General features: G+C 41.1%; 2 protein-coding genes across 3 annotated transcripts in view; one reads left to right on the top strand and one right to left on the bottom strand.

The window, feature by feature from the left end:
- The window catches only part of sdr39u1 (short chain dehydrogenase/reductase family 39U, member 1), a 185,131-nt gene extending 184,893 nt beyond the window's left edge, over nucleotides 1-238 (bottom strand). Inside the window, exon 1 of the mRNA XM_079569877.1 lies at nucleotides 229-238. The gene's annotated coding sequence lies outside the window, so the exon portion shown is untranslated. The remainder of the gene's footprint in view (nucleotides 1-228) is intronic.
- Nucleotides 1-21,807, top strand: part of copa (COPI coat complex subunit alpha) — a 198,761-nt gene that overhangs the window by 4,660 nt on the left and 172,294 nt on the right. For both annotated transcript variants that reach the window (XM_079569681.1, XM_079569680.1), the window contains exons 7-27: nucleotides 3,736-3,845; nucleotides 3,924-4,023; nucleotides 5,801-6,019; nucleotides 8,153-8,303; nucleotides 9,723-9,789; nucleotides 9,875-9,950; nucleotides 10,037-10,119; nucleotides 10,561-10,786; nucleotides 11,938-12,076; nucleotides 12,154-12,316; nucleotides 13,529-13,675; nucleotides 13,794-13,983; nucleotides 14,060-14,155; nucleotides 15,817-15,905; nucleotides 15,977-16,100; nucleotides 16,177-16,266; nucleotides 16,353-16,456; nucleotides 18,104-18,247; nucleotides 18,351-18,491; nucleotides 20,302-20,484; nucleotides 20,562-20,672. In XM_079569681.1, coding sequence (XP_079425807.1) covers nucleotides 3,736-3,845; nucleotides 3,924-4,023; nucleotides 5,801-6,019; nucleotides 8,153-8,303; nucleotides 9,723-9,789; nucleotides 9,875-9,950; nucleotides 10,037-10,119; nucleotides 10,561-10,786; nucleotides 11,938-12,076; nucleotides 12,154-12,316; nucleotides 13,529-13,675; nucleotides 13,794-13,983; nucleotides 14,060-14,155; nucleotides 15,817-15,905; nucleotides 15,977-16,100; nucleotides 16,177-16,266; nucleotides 16,353-16,456; nucleotides 18,104-18,247; nucleotides 18,351-18,491; nucleotides 20,302-20,484; nucleotides 20,562-20,672 — 2,753 coding nt within the window. The remainder of the gene's footprint in view (nucleotides 1-3,735; nucleotides 3,846-3,923; nucleotides 4,024-5,800; nucleotides 6,020-8,152; nucleotides 8,304-9,722; nucleotides 9,790-9,874; nucleotides 9,951-10,036; nucleotides 10,120-10,560; nucleotides 10,787-11,937; nucleotides 12,077-12,153; nucleotides 12,317-13,528; nucleotides 13,676-13,793; nucleotides 13,984-14,059; nucleotides 14,156-15,816; nucleotides 15,906-15,976; nucleotides 16,101-16,176; nucleotides 16,267-16,352; nucleotides 16,457-18,103; nucleotides 18,248-18,350; nucleotides 18,492-20,301; nucleotides 20,485-20,561; nucleotides 20,673-21,807) is intronic.

Here is a 21,807-nt window from a genome sequence, read left to right as displayed (position 1 = left end):
ACTGTCTGGTAGCCTGTACAAATGTGCTGTTTATGTCTTGATGTTTTATTTTATTTAGTTTTTCCTTATACAGAGCATGGTTGCATCCAGATATCATCCTCCTCTCCCTCATTTCATACATTAATGTCACAAATCTCCAATTTTCTCCCATCACAGCATGTCATTTCACCAGGAACACTCTGACCTCAAGAGGAATACTAACAGTCACTGTGAAATAATCACTAATATAAAGGGTTTGTGTAACCTAATGTACAATCAGATACGTCGTTAAAGGAGGACCAAACACTTAAGCAACAGCCTTATTTAATACTTTATTTATTGATATTATATTTGTTTTGCACATATGCATACAACAAAAAAACAATAAAGCTATATTGTAAGTGTGAAGTGAAGAAGAGGCATGAAATCCAAAGAGGATTGTTTTAAAGACATTGGCCAGTACATTAATGCTATATATCTTTAAACAATAAAGTAAATTAGGTAAAGATTTTTTCTTTTATTGAAATCTCTGATGTGTTGTCAGTATCTGGGTCAACAATTCAAAGCGTGTTTTAAGCATAGGTTTTAAAAACTTAAAACCTAGACGAATAGTAATGTGTAATGAAATAGTAGTAATAAATATGAAGCTGTAAAGTTCACTTTGTATTATTTAATGTACTTTTTAAAATGCAAAACCGAATGTTCAGAAGTTCAAGCATTTTAAAGGATCGATTATTGAAATAGTCGACAACTGTTTTAATAATCGATTAATCGTTTTCTGGTTCACACAGACTCAAATAGAGCATAAATGACATGAAAATTTAGTATTTTTTAATGAAAACAGACATATCTGTCCGTGCCTCATCCAATCAGAAAGCAGACTTACCGGCAAGAGCCTCCAACAAACATTCATTATAAGTTTACTCCATCAACACATCCTCAAGCGATGCCACTTAAGCTTTATGTGATAAAAAAAAAACAGAAAAAATATTTTCCTGCACCATTCACAGCCAAGCGATTAATCGTAAAAGTAATTGATAGATTAATCGATTACAAAATAATCGTTAGTTGCAGCCCTAATGCCAAGATTTGTTGCATTCATGGCATTATAAATGTATTCAGTATGAAAGCACAATATATCACAAAAAAAATCGTAACGCCATATTAGGTGATGCAATATCCGTATCGCAAGAAGCCAGAATATATATCGCAACATCACTAAAGTCTTTCATCAGACTGAGATCAACACATTTCTTTACAAAGTCATCCAAAATCAAACAAGGCATTGAACTAATAAATGTGTGCAAGTTCAGTTTTAGTTAAACATTTCCTAATTTTGTTAAATTTTACTAGTTACTTACAATTTGAGTTCAATTAGAATGGAACATATCGCTTTGAAATGGTGAAATATTGTATTTTCATATCATTATAGTCACTTCAATATGGTTCAGCCCTCCCGTTCAGGCATTAAAGGAGCATTAAAAAGCATTAAATCATTTCAAATCGCAATGTTTTGTCACAATCATGACTCTGCATTTGTTTTAACCTAAAGCATGAAGTCAGTGTTACTTATAAACGTAGTTCGTCTGTAGCAGCTGCCTAATGGCTTTTTCGAAACGATTACTAACGTTTTGCGCACAGTTGAACAATAATGCAGTATTACTAAAACCTTAGGGCCTCATTGCATCTTTTCTAACCTCCAACTCTGCATCTGCATGACACTCAAAAGTACTCACAACTTTTACCAAACAAAGCCTAAATCCACTTCCTTCTCATCAGCGCACGCCTTTTACAAAAAACCCCAAAACACCCACTGCCCCATCCTCCATGCATCACCCGCGTCCACCTCCCCATGCTCCCCCCGGAAACATCCACATTCGCTCATAGGTTCCTAGTCTTTCCCCTTCACGATCTACTGTCGAGCTTCCGTTCACCGCAGAGACTTGAACGGGAAGAAACGCCGGCTCCGCTTTCCTCAAATCGCTTGCATCTGGGAAAGGATCGGATCGATACGTGTCGGTGATTGATTTTAACACGACCCAATCGTAGCTGGTGCCGGTGATTATTCCCAGATTCAAGTTGGAAAGAAGTGTTTGCGTTTCAACCGGTGTGTGTGTGTTCAGGAGTCCAACAGTAGAGACGCTTTAAAGCTGCAGTGAGTAAACTTTTGTGTTTTTCGTGGCATCTGGTGGAGAAAGCAGAAATGGCAAATGGTCTTTTTGAAGTTTCTGGATGAAATGAAGGCCTTAAATGGGATTCCAATTGTCTTTAAAGGTGCACTATGGAACTTTTTGAGATTGATATTTGTATTTGACCTTGTAGTTACCCAGTGGCTGTATGGCTGTACTTTCCATCACAGTGGTCTCTGAGACGCTCCAGGGTCAATTGTTTGGACGAACCCTCTCACTGGACCCTACAAAATGCATTCCGTGAAAATGTGCAATTTAAATAGTCTAGAAATAAAGGAAAAAGCAGCATATATAAAAGGCAATTCCAGTAGTTATGGGCGAGTAAAGTCTTGTAACACGTCAAGGCTTTCCTGGCAAAAAAGGTTCAAAGTCTCAGAGCTGTTTCATTCTGTTTGAACACTGACCTCTTGTGGACAAACTTCCCATGAACACGACTGAAGCACCGACGCAATCATGTGGAAGAGAAGTTTAAACAGACGTGTGGAGCACTTTTCTTTGTAACGTGGGTCTGTGTTCACGGAGCTCTTGTGGGCGGGGCCAACTCAGTCACCTGTGGCTCTGCTGCTCCGAGGCAGGACATCAATGTGCAATGTTTTCATTTCCTTCAGTCAGAGCTAATTTAGCCTCTATTGGCTGTCGATGGCGCTCCTTACGTTTCCGGGTAAAATCTCGCACATCCACAGGTATTGAGTCAGTTTGCAAGATCAAAAAATGCAGGAATAGTGAAGAAATGAGTGAAAGATCCGCACAATTGTCTAGCTCCCAGAGCATGGTGAGCATTAAGAAAGCTTAAATCTTTCATGAATTTCTTTATTGCTCCTTACATTTCCCTCACCTGGTCAGTCATTCACGCCTGCTTTATTGTCTCTTCAAAAGTAGGACTTTGTAAAGAATAGGAAAAGCGTTTATTCAGCTGGCCCACAGCGGCACAGACCCTTTCACCACATGAACTTGGTTAAATGGGGGGAAAGCAGCACATTTATTCTTCACTAATGATTTACATTGCTAGCTGATGATCCACTTCACTCACAGAATGAAGCACTTCACGAGACAATAGACACTTAAGTCACGTGACCCGCTGTATTGGAAACAGTCTCCGATTCAGTAAACACAGGAACAGGAAGAGACGTGATACAAGCTCCGCGCTTCATCACTAGTTTCCAAACTGTTGGTACTGTATATTGATGTGTATGTGTTTTATCCTTTGGAAGATCCACAGAATTATGTAAAATTTTAATTAAGCTCCTATTGAAACCATTTTTTGACCTTTTGTCTTGCTATGGTGATGAATAAATTACTTAGGTTTTCAAAAATTTCCACATTTTAAAGACATTTCCTGTCCCAAAAGTGTTCTAGAAGTGGCTCCGTTTGTAGAAAGGTCAATCACTTTTTATAATCCCACCAGATGTCGCCCAAAAAAACGACACACTGCAGTTTTAAAAGCCTCCCCGAGTTTATCTATAATGATGTTAAATGTGTGCCTCTCCCTCCCTCCTGTTTACCGTGACCGTGTGTGTAACGTGAAAACGCGTCCCCGCTGCACGCGCTGCTCTAATGTCGGTTCCAGGTCTGAGGAAGAAGAACTTGTCTCCCGGCGCCGTGGAAACCGAGGTCAGGGGCATTTCAGGAGTGGATCTGTTCGGAGCCTCCGACGCTGTGGTCAAACACGTGCTGGAGGTGAGTGCGGGGGGGTCACTAAAGTTTGAATCTGAACAATAAATGATCCGCTTTTGGCTTGTTTAAATGTAATTTTAGGGTCATGACCGTGGAGTGAACTGGGCGGCCTTCCACCCGAGCATGCCCCTGATCGTGTCCGGAGCCGACGACAGGCAGGTCAAAATCTGGAGGATGAACGGTGAGTCTGGAATCAGGTCATTGAATTAATTGTCCCATTATTAAGACCTTAAATGTAATTGGAAAGTGTTAAAGGGGGGCTATTATGCAAAATCGACTTTTTCAAGCTTTACATCATGTTATTATGTCATTCCCTTATTAAAACATGCCTGATGTGTTGCCTTGGCACATTCATGTATTTTTGAGTAATCTGTAAAAACTCTGATGGCAGCCATTTTAGGGATAGGTTCAGGCACCAGTCTATAGCACACTACATGATGACGATACCTTCTGTTGGTCTGTAAATACAGTAAATTAGAATAACTGCCTTGTATAAAATTGCTCTCTCAAAATGGCTGTAGCGAATGTCTTGAAATAGGCCTCTGTCTCTTTAAGAACTTCTGACCCTTTCCGACACGCCCCCTCCTAGGGCTGGGTACCGTTAAACGGTACCACTTGGTACCGACCGAAAAGCTCCGGTAGGGGGCGGTATAGGTGCTAATTTTCGGTATTTTTTCTCTCCAAACGTCAATAAATGATCCGCAGTGAGTCTAAAAAAGCCTGAACTCATGAGCAGCTTCAGCGTAAATGCAGAAGCAAAGCAAAGCTGTAACTTACTCACACTTCAGTCATTATCAGAGATGGCAGAGCCGCGGTCTGAGCCAGGACTAAACCAGGACTTACAGTAAACTGGTTAAAAAACAGGACTAAACCTGGACTGAATAAGAAACTAGACTCTTAGACAAAAGGAAAAGCAGTGACAACAAGAAACACATGGGCTTTACCTTTAGCTTTAGCCCCGCAGAATCTGAAGTTACGCGCTGTTGTTTAAACTCCAGCTGCACCAAATGGCTGCACAAAGATTGTCTCTGCATTAGCCATGTTTGGAACAGTTATGGTGCATTTTCAGTGACAGAGTGAGCGCTCTCACTATGTAACAGATCTTTGACGTGTGAGGAGCTTTCACTTCGTCGAACAGCGCAGTGTGTTTAGAAAAGTTTATCTGAAAGAAAACGGTGCCTGATGTGGATCTGGTCTGTTCCTGCAGCTCAGAAGGTAATAATGTAGTGGGAATTCTGCTCAAAAAATAAGTTACAGGTAACGCTGCTGCGGCCTGTTTTTTGATTTGTTTGGACTTCCTCCTGAACGATACTTTTCCTATGCACATTATTTTAACTCAATTAAAATAACACAGGTATCGAAAAAAGTACTGTTAAGGCACCGGTACCGAAAAGCAAGTATCGTTAAAGTAGTGGTATTGAAAAAAAACGAACGGTACCCAGCCCTACCCCCTCCACACGCTGTCTGTGGCATCAGTGGGGAGGGGGTTCTGCTGAGGAGCAGTGGTTGGTTACTCGGCTGGTGACGAAAGCTCGGAGGCGTCTCCAGGAGGTGGGGGCGTTCCTAGGAGGACTCAGCAAACCTATCCCTAAAATGGCCGCCATCAGAGTTTTTACAGATTACTCAAAAATACGTGAATGTGCCAAGGCAACACTTCAGGCATGTTTTTAATGAGGGAATGACATAATAACATGATGGCAAGCTTGAAAAAGTCCATTTTGCATAATACCCCCCCTTTAAGACGTTATTGATCCACAATGGAAACTCATTAATTGTAACTATTTAAAAATGATCAAAAGTAATTCCACTAATAATGACAATAAAAATGAAAATATGTAGAAAGCGGAATACTTGTCTAAACCCTGCTAATGTATTATAAACGTTCTATATTGAATCAAAGCAGATTTAATTCGAGCAGTTTTCTTGACATTCTTCCTTCTGTCTCTTTTGTCCTGCAGAGTCGAAGGCCTGGGAGCTGGACACCTGCCGCGGTCACTACAACAACGTGTCCTGCGCCGTGTTCCACCCGCGACAGGAGCTGATTCTGTCCAACTCTGAGGACAAGAGCATCCGCGTGTGGGACATGTCCAAGCGGACCGGGGTCCAGACCTTCAGGCGGGACCACGACCGCTTCTGGGTCCTTGGGGCGCATCCAAACCTCAACCTGTTCGCCGCCGGTAAGAAGGAGAAGCATTTTTCCATAGTGCGACATTGAAGTGCACACATCCACAGGGCGAGGGGCGGAGCGAGATTAGCTTATATAAACAGGGTATCCGCAGGGTCTTAAAAAGTCTAAAATTCAAGAATCCAAATTTAAGGCCTTAGAAAGTCTTAAATTCGGCCTATTTGGTCTTAAATTCAGGTTTAACTGGTCTTAAAATGAACGTTCAGTGACCCAATTATTTGCGCACATTTTAGTTTAAAACGTAGACAAATAAATGCACAGAAGCACCGATGAGGTGCCACTCATTTACATGGTCCGAGAGGGCGAAGCGACGCCTCCTTTTTTCACGCTGACGCACTGGCCGCTGCCACAAACAACGCGTAAACTCACCAATAGTTGAGCGAGGCAGAACGACTCTCCTTCGGAGCTTTATCCGCCCCAAAAAACGATTGAAGTCAGCAGTGTTTAGGAATCCAAAACATGACCAAGGTGCTATCGCTGATGGACGTCCGTAATGCTGCTGTCGGTGGAAAGATACGTCCAATATGAAACAACGTGGAGATAATCCTTTGCTGTAAATATCGAACTCAAGGTCATGAACGGCATAATTCCCAATAAAGTTTGTCCAAATGTTCGGAAACACAAAGCTAACGCTCCTCTGCTCAGGGACAGAAGGAAAGTGAAAGCGCAAAAACAGTCCTGTTACTTTAGAAATACGTTTCCTCAGTCTGTTCATCAAAACATCTGACAAAGAATTAAGCGGCTGCATAAATTTAGATAACATAAAACCTAGACTCGATTCTGGCCTAATAATAGTATAACTAAAATAATTATGATAATTAATTAGTTGTAAAGTTGACAGTGTGTTGTTGTGTTCTATGCAAATGAGTGGAAAAGCTGCTTTTATTTTTAGAAACAGTGAATGTTTACCAGCTCAAGTATTACAAAGCATTTTAAATACAAAAACTAAATATCTGTTTTCTTTCATTCAGTCGATAATTGTGAGTAATTATTCAATCTCAATATTCTTATTATGGGATAAGGTTGTTAAAACTTGAATGGTTGTTAAAATGCCTAATGTGAAAAATGAAGTTCTTATGCTCCGTCCACACCAAACTCGATTTGGGCGTCAAAAATGCGCGTCACGCCCGTTGTTGGACGCCTGTGCTCATTCAAGTCAGACGCTCGTAACCAAGCGTCAAGACGCTCTCGACGCGCGTCAAGAGCGTCGTCGTGGAGCGCGTTGGGAGCCGTTATCAGTTATCAACATGGATGACATAGAGAGAGTGGCTTGGCTTTTATTGCTTCATAAAGCCAGACAACGTCGTCTACGGGCTCGTCGGCGCCGTGTCTGGATTCATGAGATCGTCCGAAGGCATTCTCAGTTTGGCGAGTTTCACCATTTACTCCAGGAGCTGCGCTCGGACGAGAGTCGCTTTCAACGGTACTTCCGCCGCTTTTAATCCTGGTGTTTAGATAAAGAAGCACTGATGTGTCTTTCTAAAAAAAAAAAAAGTCCCAGAGCGGCTGTAGCTCCGGTTCACAAAGAAGCTACGTCCGTAACTTGCGACTTGTTTACATCTGTGGGGCCGGCGTAGAATCTGCCCCGGTGGCTCAGCTACAACGTACGTCACTATGGGGAGAAAGCTCCTGATTGGTCGACGCTCGCGAATTTCGCCAAAAAGTTCAACATTTCCCAACTCGAGCGTCGGCCGCGCTCGACGCCCTGGAGGCGCGTCAAACGCTCACCAAGCGCGAAAAACCTCAAAACGCGCCGCGGAGGAGGCGCGTGACGCGCTGCGGGACATCTTGACGCCCCCCGGAGGCGCGTCCTCCATGTATTTTAAATGTAAACCTGACGCTTTGGAGGCGCCAAAACGAGTTTGGTGTGGACGGAGCATTACATTTGTACATCCCACTGTGAAATCAAAAACAACAGTTTGACACTTCGATTTTTGTGACAGTGATTTTCTTTACAGTCCATTTATATATTGCGCGTTCAAAAACAGGTCTTATTTTTGAGATTTTGTGGTCTAAAAAAGGTCTTAAAAAGTCTTAAATTTGACTTGTCCAACTCTGCAGATACCCTGTATAAACCATGTGTCTATAAAAGTAAAGTAATTCATGACTTTGTCTCTGTCCTCAGGTCACGACAGCGGGATGATCGTGTTCAAGCTGGAGCGCGAGCGTCCGGCCTACGCGGTTTACGGAAACATGCTGTACTACGTCAAAGACCGATTCCTTCGACAGCTCGACTTCAACAGCAGCAAAGACACCGCCGTCATGCAGCTGCGCAGGTGTGTTATCCGTCTGTTTGAAGCCGGCTTCATATCGTTTACGAGAGAATTCATCCCAAAGTTAACTCTCCATAATCTTGTTGTACAATGTGTGAGCGCCAGTACTTCCTGTTGCTGTTCATTTCCTTTTAAAATCATCTTAAACCCTTATTAAGAAGCATATTTTCTAAAGATTTTGTAGTGAACAGTGAGTTCCTGGTCATTTACTGCGTGTTAAGAGCTTGGTGTAGTTGTCAATAATTCAACAGAGGAGGAGTAACGAGTGATGGAAACACCTCAAACAAGCTTCCTAAGCACTCATGGTCGCCTTACATTAAGTAATCACATTAAAAGTGTGGTACAGATAAAAAACAAAAACTGTTACATGTTAAAAGGACTGTGCAGTTATGGTCATGGCCTTTCTGAGCAGATGAGTTTTGAGTTTATTCATGACATTACAAGTAAGAACAAGCAACTAATTCTGACAAGGTTTATTAAAGGGGCTAGATGCAAGTTTGTCATTTTAAAATCACTACTGCCACCTCAGGTCTTATGTGTAGCTGCAGCTTCTATATTAAGCTCGTGCATGACGGCACTTGGGACCGAATTAAAGGGATATTTCAGGATTTTTTAAATAGGGTCTCATTTCCTACTTATCCAGAGTGTTGCTGATTTCTGGTTTTCTGATTTTCTTTTGTAGTTCATGCAGTTCTTATATTTGAAGAGTTGCGTGGCGCTAGGCTAGTGTAAGGCTAGCGCATTTCTATGGTATCAGCTAGCCTGCATTAAAAGCAGTCGCTCCACAGTGCACCTGAGGCAAATCACTTATAACACCAGACTAACCATATAAATGTCTGTGTCGATAGTCATGTTTGTAATATAACTGACCTTGCATCACATGAATGATCGCATTTTGAGGGACTATTTTCTAGCAGATCCCTCCGCCGCTGCGTAGCTTATACAACCACGAAGCTGATGCTGCTCAAATATATGGTATTTTAAATTCAAAATGGTTGAAATTTCTCAGACACAGACATTTATATGGTTAGTCTGGCTTTATAAGTGATTTGAGTGACAGTGCAGGATTTTAGAGGCAGTTGTGGTGAACAGGTCTGAGCTCATGCTACACATTAGGACATGGCTGGAACATGTAGGGGGAGGAAAATACATATTTTTTACACTTTTAAACTCTGTATAGTCCCTTTAATGTGGCCAAAAACAAGATCAGAGAAAGCTACAGACGTCTTCCTGCTGAAGTGTTTACATCCCTCATCAAGTTTAATTATCTTGTAGTAAGTATCATCCGCCAGGAGTTCGCTGTCCAACACAGAAGCTTTAAAAATATGATTATTCCCACTCCAAAGGAAATGAACAGGACGTGAAGTGCTGGCTTTGAGAATCTAATAACGACTTATCTGATTGTCTATCGTTTCTTTTCAGTGGATCCAAATTCCCAGTGTTCAGCATGTCCTACAATCCCGCTGAGAACGCCGTCCTGCTCTGCACCGTAAGCCGACACCTGTGTAACACTCGATCAGTTCCCAGTAAATTTATCCAATAATCCAAGTCAATTCTCCTATTTTTTCCTCCAGAGGGCGACAAACCTTGAGAACAGCACCTACGACTTGTACTCCATCCCCAAAGAGAGCGATTCCCAGAACCCGGATGGTAAGCGATGATTTTATTTGCTCTAAGTTTCCACATCTGATGTTTGTTGTGATTTAGCTCTAAATGAGTGTTTTCTGTGTTTTTAGCTCCTGAAGGGAAGAGGTCGTCTGGTTTGACGGCCGTGTGGGTGGCGAGGAACAGGTTTGCCGTTCTGGATCGTATGCATTCAGTAAGTTTACCTCAGTGCAGCTTCATTGCCCTCCAAAGACGATTAATAATCAGTTTATTCATCAACTTTTGTCAAAACAAGACTTGCAACAAAATAAAAAAAACTAAATCAGGATCTGCAAAAGGCCAAAAATGGAATTCAATTTCATAAATCACAACTAAGTTTGAACTTTTGCAGTTTTTTTAAGTTACTATGGATTTAGTTTTTGGCTGTTATGTCTAAATGGATCAATTTAATGTCATTTTTAACTTCAATATGTCATTTATTTGCCCTGTGACTTCTTGATATTGTGTTTGCTATAGTATAAGTAATAATGTTGTGGAGCCATTTTGATTCATAAAATCATGGGCTGTCGTGAACTCTTTTGCCTTTAAATAATTGCCGATAGTTGCGTTCTCTGCTCTTTAAACCACGTTTCTAACATGTTATATTTGGCTCCAGCTGCTGATAAAGAACCTGAAGAACGAGATCGTGAAGAAGGTGCAGGTTCCGTCGTGTGAGGAGATCTTTTACGCGGGGACGGGCTCGCTGCTGCTCCGCGACGCTGACGGAGTCACGCTGTTCGACGTGCAGCAGAAACGCTCCCTCGCCACGGTCAAGATCGCAAAGGTCAAGTACGTGGTGTGGAGCGCAGACACCAGCCACGTGGCTCTGCTCGCCAAACACGGTGAGAGACTTTTCACCTTTCTTTAAATAAATGAACCACAAGAAAACATTTCAGAAGAAGCTTTTCCCTTTTTTTTGTCATCCAGTGATTTCTTTTGTTTTTTGTTTTCTTCTCAAACATTCTCTCTCTGTAATTGGAATTTCACATTTTGTAGAGACATTTAATGTGTCTCACTCATACTGGAGTTTTTCCTTTGTAGACAGAAGTTCTTAAGCTGTCATCTGTACTTGGTAGTTTACCTGTTGCAGATGTTTCGCTTTTCGTCCAGAAGCTTCATCAACAACTACTTAGTGATTTATTATTTTTTTTAAATTACATGTTTTGCAATTGAAGTTCCGCACACAGTCTTTGCAGAAGGTTTATTTAGGAAAATGCAAAGTTTGCAGCTGTTTGACTTAAGCTTTTATCCTACATTTGTATCAATGTGCGAAGTCTCCTGCTTTTTTGTTTTGGATCGGCCTCTCTTATACCATAGGTGCTGCGGGGAATGGTTATTTGCACAAGCAACTCTTATATTAAGTCTTTTTCGTACGTGTATGGAATGTCTTTAAAAGACAGGCGGCGCGGCAGCGGTTGGCGCTCGTGCTTCACAGCTAGAAGGTCCTGGGTTTGACTCCCACCTGGACGGGGCCTTTCTGCGTGGAGTTTGCATGTTCTCCTCGTATCTGCGTAGGTTTCCTCCGGATATTCCGCTTTCCCCTACCACCTAAACATCCTCCAGCCAGGTGTTTCTGACTATTACCCTGGTTCCACATCTGGAAATGGGACCCAGAGCGCCGGCCTATGCGGCTCACTGCTCCTGCAGGTCGGCCAGCGACTTTGAGCCTGGGGCAAATGAATTTCCCTGCGGGGATTTATTAAGTTTGCCATAACTTTAAAAAGCGTTGTTGGCAAATGTTTGGCAGAAAACGGAACAAAAGCAACTAATCACGCCAAAACTAAGTAAAGGGACAAGCTTCTTCTCATATATTTCTTTGCACTAGCAACGTTGACATTTTATTTTTTACTCAAATGTTTCTTTATGTATTTGTTTTTACATCTACCTTGTATTCCTCCAATGCACATTTTTTTCTGCTCCTTACTGTGTGTTTTCAGTGCTGCCTGTAACAATCGCTAAAGCCGCGTCTCATCCTGCCTCTGCTCTTTTTCAGCGATCATGATCTGTAACCGGAAGCTGGAGAGTCTGTGTAACATCCACGAGAACATCCGAGTGAAGAGCGGCGCGTGGGACGAGAGCGGGGTTTTCATCTACACCACGTCCAACCACATCAAATACGCCCTGACCTCCGGGTAACGGCTCTAAACAAAAACCCTGCAGTGTTTATGAATATTCACACTTGTGCTAAACTCTGCCCTCTTTCCTGCAGAGACCACGGGATCATCCGCACCCTGGACCTGCCCATCTACGTGACCCGCGTCCGAGGGAACAGCGTCTACTGTTTGGACCGAGAGTGCCGCCCCAGAGTGCTCACCATCGACCCGACCGAGTACCGCTTCAAACTGGCTCTGGTCAACCGCAAATACGAAGAGGTGAGCGCTTTGCTTACTTATCACCGGGACTTTTATTATTTCAGAATCGGGCCGCACTAATAATCTAAACAATATTCTGATGATGATTTTATTGCGATTTTATGCAAGGGATTGACTGCCAGCCATTTTCAAGTCAGTGAGCTCCCCACTGCCAGAGGTTTTTCAGGATATTGACTGTTATTTCAAGACCCACAGAAAATTTAGGTCTAGGTCTATGTCAACACGAAACCCACCAAAAGAAAGATTATACTCTCTTCTTTCATCTAAAAAAAAGTTTGTTTGTACCTCTTTCCATTCTTTAGTAATCGAAAATAGGTTAAATCACCCAAAATGCTGTTTTCTGACCAAAAAGCTGAGAAAACGAAAGAGCAATGTTGCCACCTACTGACTCAATAAAAGAACTACAAGTTCTTTTAAGTATCAATCAGCTTGAGTAGCATTAGGCAGCACAACTAAGATTTTAACACCAGACATGCTTAAGGCTTTGCTGCAGCCATTCCCATTGAAAAACCTAATTGACGTCTATAGACAATCAATGAGTTAAAAACGACTGTGCTAAAATAAAGGCGTTAAATGTTATTAAAAGGCCTTACATTGGATTCAAACTGCCATTAAATCAAAATTTATTGAAAAATCTTGACATCGCTCAACTATTTGTACTGCATAAGTTTGTGGAAAGTACAGAAATTATGGTCCAAAACACATTCAGCTGCATTTTTGGCTGAAATTGTGCCTTATTTATGGCACAATTTTTTTTTAAACTATGTATTTTCCTCCTCCTACATGTTCCAGCCATGTCCTCATGTGTAGAAGGAGCTCAGACCTGTTCACCACAACTGCCTCTAAAATCCTGTCACTCAAAAAGTTGTTGATTTAGGTCCAAAGTGCCGTCATGCATGAGCTTAATATAGAACCTGCAGTTAGGCGTAAGACCTGAGGTGGCAGTAGTGAGTATAAAAATGAAAACTTCCATCTAGTCCCTTTGCTAATCCAATATCTAGAGCAGGGATAACTATTGACACCTACTGACAAAAGTATATTCCAGGAGTGTAGCTGAGGGCAACTTTAAACTACATTAAATTCAAACAAAATTGTAAGCACTTTGGGGGTTTTTTGGGATCAAATTATGTCCAAACAAAATCTAACAGGCCAAAGTTGAAATAAATAACAAAATCTCTGACTCTGTAACTTACTGTTGTCTAAATCCTTCAGGTTCTCCACATGGTGCGTAATGCCAAACTGGTGGGTCAGTCCATCATCGCGTATCTGCAGAAGAAAGGTTACCCCGAGGTCGCGCTGCACTTCGTCAAAGATGAGAAAACTCGCTTCAGTCTCGCCCTGGAGTGCGGGAACATCGAGGTGAGATGTTTTCATGGTTTGTCATTTCTCAACAGGTGCCATTAAAGGCTCAACGAAATGAAACTCTACTGAAATACACTTTTAAGTCTCGTCTTCTCCTCCGTGTCCTCCTCTGCAGGTCGCGTTGGAAGCGGCCAAAGCCCTGGACGAGCGCAGCTGCTGGGAGCGTCTGGGAGAAGCCGCTCTGCTGCAGGGCCACCACCAGGTCGTGGAGATGTGCTACCAACGAACCAAGAACTTCGACAAACTCACCTTCCTCTACCTCATCACGGGGAACCTGGCCAAGCTGCGGAAGATGATGAAGATCGGTGCGTCCCGGGGGCTTTAGGCGTTTGTATTGAAGGTTGTGAGCAGTGTTCTAAGTTTATCGTGGTTGTGTTGCAGCTGAGATCAGGAAGGACATGAGCGGACATTACCAAGCGGCGCTGTACCTGGGAGACGTGAGCGAGAGAGTGCGCATCCTCAAGAACTGCGGACAGAGTGAGTTTGGATTTACAGTGTTTACATAAATGAATAAATAGCACAAGTGATCAACATTTAATCAAGTTTTGGGATTTGCGCAAAACATGATTAGACGGTACTTTCTTAAAAGCCTCTAGTCAGAATGTTTTGAAACTTTGTGATGATTTTAATGTCTATAGCACACCACAATGATGACAAAACCTTCTGTTGGTCTGTAAATGCAGTAAATTAGAATAACTGCCTTGTATAAAATTGCTCTCTCAAAATGGCTGTAGTGAATGTCTTGAAATAGGCCTCTGTCTCTTTAAGAACCTCTGACCCTTTCCGACACGCCCCCTCCACACGCTGTCTGTGGCATCAGTGGGGAGGGGGTTCTGCTGAGGAGCAGTGGTTGGTTACTCGGCTGGTGACGAAAGCTCGGAGGCGTCTCCAGGAGGTGGGGGCGTTCCTAGGAGGACTCAGGCAAACCTATCCCTAAAATGGCCGCCATCAGAGTTTTTACAGATTACTCAAAAATACGTGAATGTGCCAAGGCAACACTTCAGGCATGTTTTTAATGAGGGGATGACATAATAACATGATGTAAAGCTTGAAAAAGTCGATTTTGCATAATACCCCCCCTTTAATAAAACTAAAACACTTATTAAGAGGTTTTACTTTTAAGACCAGACAAGGAATATCTAAAACTTAAATAAAGGGTTATGTCTTAATGGGCCTGATTGTAGCTACATTATGAAATATTAATGAGCAGTTTTTTTCTTATGAAAGATCAGGAGACTTTTTAAAGTTTATTTCAAATAAAATCGTAATTGTCCAAAATCTAGATTTTGTTTTTTGGCCATATCGCCCAGCCCTATGATATTGGGTGTCGGTTCTTAATATCTGATATTGAACAGATGCCTGTTTTGGCTCATCATTTTAAAAACACAAATTTCACCAACTAAATCTAAGTGAATATGGACAGGCTGTACCTCATTCTGAGGCTCAGAACCTGGAGAATTCAATCACTAAAATAACCTTAGTAAATGTTTATAACATATAACAGTATGTTGTAGTTAGCAGAAACTAATCAAGGCTCAGATTGGATCACATGAAGCAGCCAAATAACATAAAATCGGACACTGCTGGAGTGGACATGTGTTTGTGTCTTTTTATGTGAGTTGTTTTTATTAACCTTATATTCCCAATGATGGTTTGTTTATTTGATATTGATAATTTGTATGTAACATCTCATTTGCAATCAAAGATAATACTTAATTGATCTGAAACTGGAGAAAAGAGGACCTTTCACTTTTTCACTCAGAGCAGCCGCTTATAAGGAAGTCTCTTGGTATCGGTTAATATCGGATATCGTCAGATACTCAAACCCGCGGTATCGGAAGCAAAAAGCTGGATTGATAAAGCCCTGAACTCTGTTAATTAGAGGCAAGAGAAGTTCTGAATGAAGGCTGATTTCAGAGAGTCTTACACACTTTGCTGATGCGTCACAAATCTGCAGTAAATGGAGTAAACAGATTGAAAACAGAAGCCTTAACCAACTTTAACCCTTTTGGACCCATTCACAAACAAGAGGAGCGCTCTATTTGTAAACTGAAATGAAAATAGTAGACTTTTGCCTGCAGGATCTTTTCTTTTTGAGACTCGCATTAGTTTTAACTCTTAATTGTCACGGTTTCCAGAGTCGCTGGCCTATCTGACCGCTGCCACTCACGGACTGGACGAAGAGGCCGAGGCGCTGAAGGAGACTTTCGACCTGGAAAAGGAGACTGTGAGTTCACTAAACCTCAGATTATAAGGTTTGGTTTTGCCGATGTTAAATGCATGTGTTGGTCTTTCTAGATCCCGGAGGTGGACCCGAACGCCCAGCTCCTGCAGCCGTCTCCTCCCATCAACCCCCTGGACACGAACTGGCCTCTGCTCACTGTGTCCAAGGGCTTCTTCGAGGGAGCCATCGCCGCCAAGGGTCAGTTTACAATCCAGAAAAATAAATGATTTTACTTTATATGAGAGACTAAGACTCTTCTCTGATATTCGTGCAGGTAAAGCTGGTCAGATGGCGGCCGACCTGGACATGGAGGCTCCCGGAGGAGAGGGATGGGGAGAAGACGCTGAACTGCAGCTCGACGAAGGTAAAGCCCCTTTTCCAGTGCATTAGTGAGTATTTTTAAGCATGTGGTAGATGTAGTTAGTATTGACACTCGGTGGTTTGTGTCAGACGGGTTCATGGACGCCCAGGAGGGATTCGGAGACGATGCTGTGGTTAAGGACGAAGGAGGAGGATGGGAGGTGGAGGAAGATCTGGACCTGCCTCCAGAACTGGTGAGGAACACATTTCTATTAAGTGTAGTTTAACGTCTTCACAGGAAATTAAAAAGCATCAAAAGAAAGTATCTGTATCATGTTATTATAGCCATTCCAAAGTAAAGTATAGGCATTTATATGATGTATTGTACCGCTACCACTATGGAGCACTATTTTCTGTGATAAATATAAGTGTTTTCTGGAGTTAACTCCGGCCCCTCTCTCCGCTGATACATTCATTTTAGCAATAGTAGAAATATAAATACCACAGCAAAAAGTGAAGTTGCTTCATGATGCAGTTATAAGGAGTTGGCATTTGCAACACAGCTTATGGAAACAGCACAACAACATAGTTAAAAGTTTCAAAAAAAATCGATTTTCCATGAAATAGGACTTATATACGACTGTCTTGAGGTTTAAACCATGTTTTAACGTTGTTCCCTCGTCAAAGACAGACCTGGAGTGTTTCACATTCAGGCAGTTTAGAGTTAATCCTCAGACAAAGCTGTTCAATTTAGCTGTTTCTTCTTCTACGGCGTCAGCGCCTCGTTCTGTACTTCCTGATTGTTCAAACCCGAAAACTGTCCTCCACATTTTTAAAGCCGATAATCCAACATATCGATTCGCAATGTGCTGGAGCTGCGTACACAACCTGCAAGTTATTTTTTAAGAATGTTATTCCAATAGCTGCCAGCAGGAGGAGCCCCAGTCAAGAGTTTCACCAGCTCCTTTGCCTGCATTTCATTGTTATTATTTAATTCTTACAGAGACATATTTTCTAATTATAAAATGTAAAATATCAAAGCTGTAGCTCCAAAATACGTTTCTTAATTCTGTGTTGAAGCTCCATATGCAGTACATGTCTTCTGTAAATGTCATTAAGAAGCATTAAAATCAGTGTTAATTTCGTCGACTAAAATATTTAGTCTTAATTTTAGTCAAAGTGATATTTTGACGACTGAAATTGGACTAAAACTAAGTTAAACGTTTTTCATGAGACTAAAATGTCCAGATATTTTAGTCGACTAAAATCAGACTAAATAAAAATGAAAGGGAGAGACTAAAATCATCCAAACTTGTATTGACCGTCTGAAAGAGCCTCATATCATGTAAATTCACCGCCAAAGGAGCAGCTCTGAGCTTTATTCATGTGGAGCAGCTCCATGAAGCAGAGGAACAAGATTAAATATGATTATAATGAATATGATCAATGCAAAGTCGACTAAATTCGTCTTAAATTTAGTCGACTAAATTTAGTTGCAATTTTAGTCGACTAAAATTAGACTAAAATCGGATTACATTTTCGTCAAAAGACTAAAACTAAATTAAAATATGTTGTCAAAATTAACACTGATTAAAGTTGGTTTTAATTCTAAGTTTCTTGGAAAATTTGACATTGATCAACTATTGGAGTTTGTCGAAAATAAAAAATGTATGATCTAGGACAAGTTTTTAGGACAAGGTTTTCCTTAAAAGTTTCCTGTTTTGTACAATTTACTTTTGAATAATGAAATGGGTTGTTTGAAAATTGAAATGGCATCCAAAAGCTTTACATTTCACTTGCTTCAACCCTGTAAATGTATATACTAGTCACATTTTAGATGCGTTTTCTTTTTGTTCTGAACATGTTGAACAAAAAACATTACAAACACTGTCTTTATCCAGGACCTGCCGGCGGCTGCAGGAGGAGCAGAGGACGGTTTCTTCGTTCCTCCGACCAAAGGCCTCAGTCCGACCCAGATGTGGTGCAACAACTCACAGCTGCCGGTCGACCACCTCCTCGCCGGCTCCTACGAGACCGCCATGAGGGTACGGGCGTCGCCTTTTCAACACGTTTGACGATCAATGTCTCTGGTTTAGTTGTTTTAAAATGAGCAAATGAAGAGTTTGGTTTGAAATGTCTCCTCCTCAGCTGCTGCATGACCAGGTGGGCGTGGTGAACTTCAGTCCCTACAAGGCCCTGTTCATGCAGACTCTATCCAGGGGACGCACCTGTTTCCTGGGGCTGCCCTCTCTGCCCTGTCTGCGCAGCCAACCACAGAGGAACTGGAAGGTACCACAATGTCCCAGCTTATAGAAACAACACACACAGTCATTACAGTCTCCATTTCTATGTGGAAAATGGCATTCTTTTATCATTTTAGAAGCAATGTGTTCTTAGTGCGTAATGTAGTTTGTCAAATATCTATACGACCTTAAATGGCCTGTGACGTGACTTCAGAGTAAACAAAAATGGTGGATGGAGAAGAGGCATTGGCGATGTTTTGTATTTTGTTTTAACTGAAAAAAAAAAATCTCCGACGTCCACTGGTTCTCCATGACGGCTGTTTTGATTCTGGATTCCCCTTCGTGCTTCCTCTCTGCCTCATCACCTCGCTTTCTGATTGGCTTCACGTCGCAGTCATCAAGCTCGTTTGATCTCGGAGCTCACCACACACGGGCCAAAGCAATCCAACATTTTTAATATCCCCGATTTGAGATCGGAGCGGTCTCTGTGTCCTTCTGAGATGATGAGACCCCTCTGAACACAGCACACACGTCCTTAAACTGAGAAGGGGAGAATTGGGGCTAAAATCGGCCTAATTATCCCGCTGTGTTCATCCAAAATACCACAAATTATAAACCAAAACACATTCAATTGCGTTTTGGGCTAAATATCTACACTTTTGCACATTTACACTAAAAATGAACACGTTTACTTTCGAATAGAAACATACATTTTCCATCATTCCTATTTTCATTCCCTTTGTTTTTTTTTATTAAGCAATATATAGTACAGTAGTATAAAATCATGGAAACAACAACAATAATAATCAACATTTTACAGTAGATGCACATGGAAATAACCTCTAGAGATTAAAGCGATGCTTTGCTGGACCAGTGCAAGATCATAAAAACAAACAGTAAGAAAAAAAGAGAGGATAGGAAAGCAAAGGAATAAAAGAGGTAAATAAATAAATTAATAGTAATAATGATGGAAAAAAAACAAACATATTCTAACGCTAGGGGGTTTCAGGATTTAAATGAAGACATTCAAAGCTGTACAGCTCTCAACAGTCTTAATTGAGAGAATGTATTGTTTGAAGCCGTTATAAAAGGCAGAGAAACATGGCCTTTTCCCGGAAAATTCACATGAGTGAATATGATACTTTGACATCAATAATAAGAGATTGATTAAGTAAATAGAGTATTTTATTATATTATATTAAAAATATATTATATTTTATTATATTTTCCATCATTCCTCTGATTGATAGATACAAATGGCATTGCATCATAGAGGGGGGCGTGGCTCCGCCGAGGGGGAAAACACCATTTTTCATCCTTTTTAGCCATTTTCTGGCGAAATATAAACGTATTTATCACATGCAAATAAAGTCATGTTTAAATCGTTTATTCACAGCAGATTGTTCAGTAGAAGTGAAAAAATGGCAGTCGTAGCTCGGGCATCAGCACGATGCTAACATATAGCATCAAGTTAGCATTCTCCGTTATTTATGTATTTATGGGCTGTTGAACCCCATGTCTTTGTATCTTTATTTAGTAGAAAACTATATTCAGAATTCAGCATTTGTTTTCAATAATTAGAGAAAGTTTAGATTTTGCTCAGTTGTTTTCCCCTTAACGGTTTTCAAACATGACCATATATGGGCGATTCCAGAGATGCCGTCCGTATCTATGGAATGTTTATGAATCTTAAAAGATGAAATATATCCATTTTTTGCATTTGTAGCAATAACATATAGTTATAAATATAGTAGGTGGATTTTAGAATGGCATTTAAAAGAATTAAACTGGACTGACTGCTATATAAACTGTTTATTTGTTGACATTCGATTAACCTTTTCCTCGTTTTGTCCCAGGACTGTGGGGCGAAGCAGGGCCTCCCAGCGGTCGGCCTGCGCCTGTCGGACCTGATCTCGCGCCTGCAGCAGTGCTATCAGCTGACCACCTCGGGCCGCTTCGAGGAGGCTGTGGATCGCTTCCGGGCCATCCTCCTGTCGGTGCCGCTGCTCGTGGTCGACAACAAGCAGGAGATCGCCGAGGTACGTCTCCTCCAGCGGGGACAGAACTGCAGACCTTCTGGTTATTGGCTCATGGACTCGGCGTGTTTGTGTTTCAGGCTCAGCAGCTGATCACCATCTGCAGAGAGTACATCGTGGGGCTCACCATGGAAACGGAGAGGAAGAAGCTGCCGAAAGACACTTTGGATCAACAGAAACGGCTTTGTGAGGTGAGACGCCACAGTCTGCTCATATGGGTTTCCCTGGACCAGGATATGGAAAGTGTTCAACAAACTGATGTTCTAGACCAGGGGTTCCCAAACCTTTCGGGCCACAACTTCCGAAATCACCAGAAAAACCACTAGGGCTTAGTACCATTTCTTTTCAATACTGGTACTTAACTCCCACCTGAACCGAGAGGATCTTTTTCCTCACGTCATCTGATTTTTTTTTCCATAATTTTTTTGTTGGGTATTCAACTCATTTTTGTAACTTTTTTATCATTTTTTTGTCATTTTTAGTCACATTTTTGTCATTTTTTGTCATTTTTTTTGGTCACATTTTTGTCACATTTTTGTCATTTTTTTAATCATTTTTTTGTCATATTTTTGTCATTTTTGTCGTTTTTTTTGGTCATTTTATGTCATATTTTTGTCATTTTTTGTCAAATTTTTGTCAATTCGTTGAGACATTTTTGCCACTTTTTCATCAATTTTTCGGCACTTTTTTGTCAATGTTCTATCGCTTTTTTGTCACATTTCCATCATTGTTTTCGTCTCAGTTTTGTTGCTATTTTCACAGCTTTTTTCCAGAAGCTTTTGGACTGGGGTAAAGCCAAACTGGAGAAAATGTGCTCGGTTCAGGTGGGAGTTAAGGGGTTTACAATACTTGGTTTTCGATACTGATTCCTGAGCAATACTTTTATTTGTCATATAGAACCATAAAATAGATTAATAATGTTCACTTATTCCTTTTCCTTCCATTTCATTTCTTTTGCATTTGTATCATTTATTTGAGGTGAAACAACCAAGAAACTCACTTAACAAGTTTTTCTTATTTTCCCTCCCATTTTCAGCCATTTTCTTTTTTTTTTCTTCAAATTTTCCATATTTTTTCCTCCTTTTTCCCAATTTCTAGTCATTTTTCCCCCAATCTTTTTCATACCTCCCAATTTAATCAGCAATTTTATGCTCATTTTGAGTAGAGATTAAATGTAAACTTTACTAATCCTTTCGAGTTGTTTCTTTCCACTGATTTGGTCTAATTTAGACTGTTTTCAAACCCGATTTAGTCCTGATTTGATCTTCATTAAGGCCTGGTCGCACTTGTTCAGAATCAGAATAGTTTTTATTGTCATTATTTGAA

The sequence above is a fragment of the Gobius niger genome (assembly GCF_951799975.1).
Source record: "Gobius niger genome assembly, chromosome: 13".
In the NCBI taxonomy this organism is placed as follows: domain Eukaryota; kingdom Metazoa; phylum Chordata; class Actinopteri; order Gobiiformes; family Gobiidae; genus Gobius; species Gobius niger.
This window is presented reverse-complemented; position numbering and strand designations above follow the sequence as displayed.